At 45.0% G+C, this 9,749-nt stretch overlaps 1 protein-coding gene across 2 annotated transcripts in view; it reads left to right on the top strand.

Annotated features, from left to right (window-relative positions):
• The window catches only part of LOC107732521 (transcription factor 20-like), a 25,301-nt gene that overhangs the window by 7,816 nt on the left and 7,736 nt on the right, over window positions 1–9,749 (top strand). For both annotated transcript variants that reach the window (XM_016543883.1, XM_016543882.1), the window contains exon 2: window positions 1,287–9,087. In XM_016543883.1, coding sequence (XP_016399369.1) covers window positions 2,197–9,087 — 6,891 coding nt within the window. In that variant the 5' untranslated portion in view covers window positions 1,287–2,196. The remainder of the gene's footprint in view (window positions 1–1,286; window positions 9,088–9,749) is intronic.

Genomic DNA, 9,749 nt, shown 5'->3' with positions numbered 1-9,749 from the left:
CCCCAATGCTTTTGGTTTAATTTTTTCTTGATTCTGTTTTTTTAATTAATTTTAGTCATTAAAAAGCATGTCTAATCAACTGAGTTCATAAAACATATAAAAACTAATAATTTATTATAATTTTAACAGTAATAGGGCCCTATGAAATCTTATGTTTTTGCATTAATTCCATTTAAATTTTCCCCAATTTTTTGCATTTAATTTCCCCCCAAACAAATTGCATTTTTTCTGTGTTCTATGATTTAAAACAGTTCAGTCGTGAAATATTTGAGCTGCTCCATGTGTGAAAGAACAGAATCCAGGCTCGCAGTGACTGAGTGTCACGTGTGAATGTTTCATTCCTCCGTTAGCATGCCTGAGACGCTGTTTTCTGAGGGTTAGAACGAGCACGCGCACAGGATTCGTTTTGTGTTAAGATCCATGGACACAGACGTGGCTCTGAAGCGCTGTGAATGGATGTACGAGACTCTTGTTCAGCTTCGACGCTTCACCAACCTGCTGTTACAAATGCATAATTAATGTTTTGATATTTCAGAAACAAAATGTTTATTATCTGGGAGGGGGGCATACTTTAAATATAAACTTAAAATCACCAGTAGTGAGCGAGTCATTGAGTCATTCATTCAACTGATTTGTTCAAACGGCTAATTGATTCGTAACAAAACACCGTCGTCGTGTGTCACTCAGAGCCGCAACACACTTCTGCTATGGCTTCGTTTAAAAATATTCTCTTGGACGATATAGACCAAAAGCAAGAATTGCTGTGTCTAAAATGCTAGTCAATTCATATTAACTTAAGCTCATCAAATCAATATGTTTGCAGTCGTGCTGATATTTGGAGAAAAAAACTATATCATATATGAAAATACAAGATGTAAAAGTCATTTTTCCCCCTTATCTTGAATTTTGGGGCAAATCTAAATGTATTTTAATAGACTAAATTAAAATAACGGCGCAAGGACTGGAATTGGGAACCGCTGATGTAGCCTATTGTAGTAATGTTGTCTCTGGTATTGTGGTGTCTGTGAGCGTTAATCGTTCAGGGGGCGTGGCTTTGGACGGCGATTGCAGGGAGGGTGGGACGTTCGTTTTCAGTGCTATCAGGCTAAAGTTAGCATTTTCCAAGATCTCCTACTGCACCTTTAATGTTTGGATGTAGACTGACTACAGACGAATAGCCTTTAGACTAAGTGTACTTGGGATGTTATTTGGTGGTTAAAAATATGAATGTAACACTAAAGCAGAGTTCTCATTTAATATGTGCTGTGTTTTCCCTCTGTTTTCAGAGCATCTTCCTGATTCCAGAGAGAGAAAGACACTATCATATTGAGAGGATCGGATTAAAAGAGCAACCGGATGGCATGGACTGACCACAGAAAACCTGAAGCTAGGACCAGCTACTCTGAAAAACACCTTACACTAACAGGCAAGGATTGGACGATCAAGGAAAACAACAAGCTTGCTGGACTGAATAACTAACATGGGAAAAGACAAATGTTTGGATACAGCTGGAAAAAAATTGTTGGCAAAGATCTTCGTGAAACCTGGCTTGAGCGCGTGCCGAAAATCCCTGCTACACAGAAAATATGAAAAAAAGTCATGATCTAAGTCATGAGCTATTTTCAGTGTCGGTGAATACATGTGCCAACTGGAGAAAGAGTTTTGTTTGTTTGTCTGTTGCAAACCTGTTACTGAACTATTACAATTCTACTGCATGGCTGCTTTCCACATCCGTTCGCACAGTTACCAAATGGCAAGGAGATGTTTCACACTACAGTATCAAGATATTGACATTCTCCTAATGAAACTTAATTGAGTTGCTATTTTGGTGGAGTTTTTTTACCTCTTGGCTAATAGACATTTTGTGATAACACTAAACCTTCATTCATCATCTTTTTACAGAGATCTTTGGATCTAGTGCCAAACCACGTAGTGGCATTTGTGACACCGTTTCTGTGAATGAATGTGCAGCTGCTGCATTGCCCATCTTCACTTTGTTTTTACGTTTTAACTCGAGCAGCAAATTGAATCTCCTGGCTTTCTAAATCTCCCTTACGACATTTGCTGGGGCCTCCTATATTGCTGCTACAGATGTGAGTTTAGAGTTCTAATACTAAGCATTCCAGTTCGCCATTTGGATCCTTTTGATAAGAAGGGTTGCTGATAGCAGCATTTGGAAAAACTCTACACACAAAAATGCAGAACTTTCCCAATAGTCCAGTCCCTCTTCATCCGGGGTTTAGCCGGGGAGGAAGTGTCGTCGGTTCCCCGTATCAACCCCACCCTTCGGACCTTCAGATATCTCCCAGAAACTCAGAGGACTATGCGACCATGCAGCAAGCTCAACCTACCCTGCAGAGCCATGGGCTGCACCTGCGGAGCCAACAGCATCTTCTACACGCTCCTCCTATACACGGCTATGGATCCAGAAGATCAACTGGAGAGATGACGCAGGGAAACACTCACAGTGGAGGAGGAGGAAACTCTTACCGTAAGGACATTGTAGATTATTATTTTTCGGTGAGTGGACGAGAAAGAAGCAGAAGAGGCGGAGCAGCGTATGGCGCGGGATTTAGATACTCAGACTTGGATGGACATGTGCCTCATCAGTACCACTTATCTGGTTCAGGGTCATCCTCTGGAATGATTTCTCCCTACTCTATGGATTATGGCTCCAGGAGTGCGTCTGCAGTTGGGGGTAGTAATAGCAGTGGCGCTGGTTCATTTTCTCCTTCCCAGCAATACAGTCTGGCTCATACTGCTTCAGTACAATCAGGTGCTCAGATGCATCAGCGGCAGCATGGTCAGAAATATCAAGGATTGCACCAAGATCAGCATCAGCGGACATACCCGCTTTCTGGAAACAGAATACCCCCTCAGTTTGGATACTACGCCCCCCTTAATGCAACCTCAGACTCTGCTGGAATGTATAACTCTCCACCGCAAAGATACGACACGAGCAGCAGCAACACGGATGCCAAAATGAATAACTCTCCCACTCAGTCTAATCCAAATACTCATACAAGTTCGTCTGCTTCAAACAGCTGTGAGAATATGGGACAAAACTACACATCGTCGGCATATTCGCCACAATCTCAGTCCCTTCACAAGCATGCCCCCCATTCCCAGCGTCCCTCTCAGCTCAGCACTGGAGCAGGTTATGACCTCTCCCTCAAAATGCAGCACCAAGGACACTTGCACACCAAACTGCCCCATTCCTCTCTGTCCTCCAGCCCTGCTCTGCCTTCACACCCCTCTCAAGACCTTGCCAAATCTCCTATGCACTCCCAAAGTCAACAGGCTCACATTCATCAGAACTTCAGTCCCATATCTAATCCCTCTCCTACTCCGTCTGCCGTACAGTCTCCGAGCTGCAGCTCCTCTTCGTCTCCACTAATGGGGAGTTCTGAAGGAAACAGTGCCGCTTTTCCTCTGCACCCCTCTGTTTCAAATGCTCGCAGCAGCCAAAGCCATGGACGTCTTCTGCAGGCCGTACCTCAGCTGAGCCCCACTCCCAATTCAAATAGCAGCATCAGTAGTTGTGGTAGCGGTGTAGGCACTAAAGCAGCTATTTTGAACCACGGTGCAAGGATCGGTCATGCTGCCGTGAGTCAGAACCGAATGGGACTAAGTCTTCGGGGCGGTCCAGGGGAAGATGGCTCCCTGTACGCTCATGACAAACTCTTGCAGGACCTTGGTCTAAATAGTCTCAATGCTCTGACCTCTCAAGTGGAGAATCTACCTAATACAGTGCAGCACATGCTTCTAACAGACACTGTGCTGCCCCTGAAGAAAAGCAGAGACAGTGCACATCACCTTCAGATGCAGCAAGGATCTCGGTCTTTACCTGGCAACCAAAACAAGTCTGTAAATTCCAGCGCCAGCAGTCAGACCTCAGTGAATGAAGAGAGTTCCGAGATGCTGGAAATAAAAGGGCATCAACAAGTAGAACGTAAGAGAATTAGGCAGGCAAGTGGAACAAGCAACGAATCTGAGCCACAAAGCTACCCATCATCACAGAGCCAGATGCCGTCGGAAGCGAGTCAACAAGTATTGGATCTCCAGGTCAACACTGGAGTCATTTCAACAGCTTCAAAACAACCATCTCAAGCAAAGACACCAGAAACCCTGACTCCCTCCTCTTCTTCACCACCATCAGTTCATGCTTCTGCAGAACCCAGCCCAAAACGACCAGTATATCCCCCTGCTCCGCCATCTCCTATTCACTCAGCACGTCCAAACTGCATGGCAGAAAAAGACCTTTGTAATGACGATGATAGTGGAACGAAGGTATGCCAGATCAAAATGATAAAAGAAGAAAGCGAAGTTGAAAATGCAGATCCTTCCTGTGATAGAGAGAATTCAGAGAACAGACGGTCAGTCCCTCCCACAAAGGATGAAGCAGAGACCGATGCACAGCAATTTGAAAGTCTGAGTAAAAATGTGAATGTTGTAGAGCAACATAATGTTGGGGGTGTTGGAGTTATTGTCTCTGCTCGATCTGAAGTGAATACTGAATCAAGCAAGCTCACAGGAGCCAGATCTCCATGTTATGGTGTTTCTCGTTACTCAAACAAACACAGCAATCCTGGGGACCAACGTGATGTGAATGTCTTAAGAGAGACTAGAAATCACAATGGAGAAGGCGAGATGTGCATGAAAACATATGTGTCACAGTATGATATTTCCCCTAAACAAGAATTTGGCCAAAACTCTCAACCCTCTATTCAGTCTCACCCGGCATTGTTTAAATACATTAATCCTGAGGTACATTATAATGCTGCAAAGAGCAAAGGAAAGTTAGGACTAGCGAGTAGTATGGGCACAAATAGATGCCAGAATTATCATCAGCTGCAGGCCAGCTATGGGTCTATTGGCAGGAAGGAGATTGGTGTTTTTGCTATGGAAGGGGGGAGGGCTATCGTCTCAAGAAGTCAGGATAGCAGTTCTCCGTTTCAGCAATCGTTTCCAAGTCTTTTGCAAGAAGTGCTCCAAGGTCATCACTTAGATAAACGCTATGGCCATCCCGACCAGACATCTAGTGTTCACCAACAGCCTCAAGATACATCGCAGCACCGTTATCAAACTAGACTACCTTACAGTATGGTTGAAAATTTGAGTTCACATGCAGTGGGCTCTCAAACACTTATAAGTGGACTTAATATCAAGTTCAGTCAAATGGCCTCTGGAAAACCACCAAATTCAAGTCAAAATCAGGGACCAGGTAATGATATTGTTTTAGGCCCTCCTCGTCCCTCTTGGGATTCTGAAGCACATAAGCCCAATGTGACTCATGGGATCTCTTTAGAACTAGGCAAAACCAGTCTGTCTCCCAGCCAGTCCTCCCACATGCAGCAGTCTTTAGATCTCACAACAGGAGTCCCTTCAAAGCACATTAACTTGGCTGACTATTCTTTGCAGCACAGAAAACCATCCAGATATGGTACCTCTTCTTCTGCTGTGGAACAATTGCTTTTACAGAAAGCTGAGCCATTGGCATGTGGTGTAGGTCCTATCAGTCACACCCAATCTCAGACATCCTCAGGAAGGCGCTCAGTAATCTGTGATGTGTCCCCTTCTCGACGAACAACACCAGAAAGAGAGAGAGGACACTCTGGGACCTCTGGACCCTCTGTCATTCAGCAGCCATTTTCTTCATCTGGATCAAATGAGCAAGAAGGTTGCAAGGAAGAAATAAAAGCAAAGAAAGCACAAAACAAGGAGGACTCATCAAAGACAGAAACTGCAGGTCAGAACACAGATGGTTACTGCAGCACCCCGACGAGTAAGGAATCTAATAAGCCCCTTCATCCCCCTGTAGATGTTGATTCCGATATAGAAAAGACCAGCAGTGCCAAAGGCAACAGTGAAGCCACCAGCAACCTGCCATATCTTTTGCAAATGTCCTCAAATCCCTTGTCCTCGCCACCAAGGCACCAGTCTTTCTCGCAGGCTGTTGACGGTTTCAGAGCATATGGTTTCAGTGACACCATGGATGGACCAAAAATGATCTCCCTTCCTTCACCTCATCAACCATTCCACACAGTGTCAGCATATTCTAAAACCACACCGTCTACTAACAAGTTACAAGTGTTTCCACAGAGTTTACCTCCTCACAAGAGACCCAACTGGACTCCTGACAGACAAAGGCTAAGAGGAATGGATAGGCACGTTCCTCAGAGACTTTCTGAACAGAAGTGTAAATCCCAAGCTTCAAGTGATATTCTGCCTAGTCAGCATCACCTATCTCGACAGCACTCTTATCCCGGTTCACACTTTGACATGAAAATGTGGGACACTTATCCTGAAAGAGAGGGAGCTGGACAACCCACTACAGTCCCTCATGAGCGTGTAGGTTCTCAGCCAGTCACAAATGCTGGCTCCAAACATGGAGAAGAGGACATTTCAGATAAGAGTGCAGATGACACTGCCAAATCCTTCCACTCAATTGCTCCAGTTGGTGCTGTTAGCCCTGCTGGGCACACTGGTAAGACTACCCAAGGGATTCAGCAGGGGCAGAGAGCAACCAAAACTGGAGCATCGGCTGAAACCAACCCTTTAATCATGAGAAGGAGAGTTAGATCTTTTATTTCTCCTATTCCAGCTAAGAGGCAGCATCAGGATGTTCCAGGTCAGCGACCAGGATCAGCGTATCACTCCCCACTATCTCAGTCCCACTCTGATTCTAGACTTGCAACCAACAATTGTTCTAGCAGTACTGATACTCAGCCAAAATTGCCATCTCCCAAAACACAGTATTCTATATTCAGTGCTAATTCACCTCCTCAGTCCAGAGCAAAGTTTCTGCCCCCAAGAAAGGGTCATGGTCTAAAACTTGAGGCGATTGTGCGGAAAATTACTCCCAGTGTGAAAAAAAATGACTTCAACAATAGTCACGTGGAATCTGACTTTTCTGAGGTATCTCATCACACCTCTGATAGGCCAGACCCTGAGGGTGGTACATCGTTTTCTAGTGTTCCTCAAGGAGAGGAGGCATGCTTATCTTACCTTGATGATTCTCATACTTTAGATGATCTTATGCCATACAGAGCAGTTGAAGATGCAGTCTCCTGTGATTCTCAGACCCTCAAACCAAATGCAACAGCTTCTAGTACTAGTGCCCTCAGAAGTTTGCCAAAAGATTTTGACTTTGGATTAGGTGCTGCTGGATCTTCAGGGTCATTGGGTGAAAGTGATAAGGATGATTTTACTTTGTTAGGACCCCTTCCACCAGCTCCTCCATTACCTTGTCCTGTACAGGGATCCCCTCCATCTTCTTCTGCGTTGTCTGACATACAGCAGTTCACAAACACTTATCAACAGCTGGAAACCCGACGAGGTGAGCAGTCGGCTGCTAACCTGCTGAGGCAGAAACTTCAAGAGACTGGCATGGGCTTTGATGATTACCCAGGTGGGGATTACTATGGGACCACCACTGGCCATAGTCAGAGCCCTGGGCACCACCTTCTGTCCAGAGCTGCTCAGCACCAGATGACTTCTCTCAGGTTGACCAGTTCAGAGCCTAAAACATCAGACAACTCTATCCCCAAAGGTTATTTTCCATCAGGTAAGAAAAAAGGTCGTCCAGTAGGCAGTGTGAATAAGCAGAAACGTGCTCAAGCACAAATTCAGAATGCAGCAACAAGCATACCTGCGGATTCTCTTCCCTCACCCACAGCTGAAGCTCAGTCTGTCCCAATCCCAGACACTGCAAGTGAAGTGCCCCAAGTATCAACACCACCTGACCAGAAACCCTGTCCATCTTTGACACCTCCTGCTCAAACCCAGGTGGTGAAAGTGGATGTAGAGAGCGAGGAGACCCAGCCGGAGTTAGATGTGAAGCCTGCTAGACATAGACAGGAAAAGGGAAAAGAGGACAATGAGACTCCTGGCGATCAGAGAAGGAGAAGAAGAGGGATGGCTTCCAAAGAGAAGCTGGACACTCAGGCGAGCAGTAGGGGAAATATCAGCCCGTGTGGAATATTCTCAGATGCCAGGAATAATGTTTTTGCTCCTTACATACATGTGGAGAAAAAGATAACAGAAATTGGGGCTGTCTGTACAATCGTTAATGCAGATGATGAAAAATCAAAAGGTGGAGACAAAGCTGGTCACTCGGCGGTTGATGGCCCATTAAATACCCCTGTGTCATCTCAACTTGTGAGAAAAGAAAAGGAAAATGAAAGAACTAAAGAACACTGGGTTTCAGAGCCAGTTGATTCTGCCTTGCAGTCAGGGAAGATACTTCCTACGTCTGGATATGTTCTGCCAGGACCCGTGATATCAGAGACTGGACACACTGGTCGCCTCCTATGCTGCCTTTGCCAGAAATGGGCCAACTACAAACATCTCGGGGATCTCTATGGTCCTTTTTACCCAGCTGAGTATGCAGCCAAGCTCCCTAAGAATCAACCTCAAGTGCGACAAACCTTGTCCTACCATGGGGCAGCTACCACATGTTTCAGTATGACATCCATTCCAATAGAAACGACTCCCGAGGATATGAGATTACAGGACCCTCAGAATGTCAAGGCATCTACAGATAGTGATTGCACAGTAAGTCAGGCAACAAACCCAACGTCCCCAGCCACCACCATTGGCACTGTCTCTCCCAGCATGGGTGAAGAAATGCTTTTCCAGAATGCTAAGACGAGCAGCTCCACCTCAAAGGTAACAGCTCACACCTGGGATCCGGCTGGAGAACTGACAAGCGGGCTGGGCACATCAAAAGCTCAAGAACTGGATGGTGAAATCATGCTGAAGCATTTGCACGTCGAAAATACACAGCAAAGGCCCCAGCACAGAAAACTGACATCCCATCCACGCTTCAAACGAAGACATAAGTCCAGTGAAGATTTACCTCGAACTGTCCCTATCAACAGCAAAGCCTCCCTGCCCTTCCAGCCCCCGCCACCCAGCCTGGACTCTCTGGACACCATGACCCAACTGGCCCAGCTCCCACTCGTGCCTCTGGACCCCGAGGAGCTGTGGGTGCACGAGGGCTGCATCGTTTGGACCAGTGGCGTATACCTGGTCAATGGGAGACTGTATGGCCTTCAGGAGGCACTAGATGGTGCTAGAGATACAGTAAGTGGAAAGGGCTGCAGTTTGTTGGCTTGCTGTATTGTGTGAAAATTAGTGCTGTCAGAATTAACATGTTAAAACTTGCAATTTATTTTTTCAGTTTTAACGGCATTAAAAATATTTAACGCAGGGGTAGTGCTTGGGTTGGCCACCCACTCACAACTGCTGTTTCTGTCTCCTTTTTTTTTTTTTTTTTTTTTTTTTTTGGACAAGAATTGCGTTTATTTAAAAACCAATTTTCCTGTCCTGTCAGCCATTATACTGCGCTCGTAGCGCATGCTCTTTCAATCGCACGCATGAATGCGCTGGCGCGCTGTATATCATTTCATATTAAAGCGCAATAATATATAAAAGGTAAAGACTTCTGAGAAAATACGATGCGTGTCAGATCCGCGTCACGTTCAGCAGCGGCAGCTCTTAAAGTGATAGTAGCCAAATAACCAGCTGGTGTGATGTCTGTTCTTCAAAGAACAAAAGAGGAAATCAATAACTTTTGTATCTTTAAGGATTCATCTATATTTAATTTAGAATTTAGTATGTTTAACTTTATTCAATTTCTGTATATTTCCTACTTGCTGAAGGGCACAGGTAGCTAAATATGACATTTATTATAATGGGTTTATGTGAATGTTTTAAGTTCACTTAAATTAGAAGTTGTTATTTTT

This window comes from Sinocyclocheilus rhinocerous, unplaced genomic scaffold (genome assembly GCF_001515625.1).
Source record: "Sinocyclocheilus rhinocerous isolate Xijiao unplaced genomic scaffold, SAMN03320098_v1.1 scaffold3506, whole genome shotgun sequence".
Classification (NCBI taxonomy): Eukaryota; Metazoa; Chordata; class Actinopteri; order Cypriniformes; family Cyprinidae; genus Sinocyclocheilus; species Sinocyclocheilus rhinocerous.
This window is presented reverse-complemented; position numbering and strand designations above follow the sequence as displayed.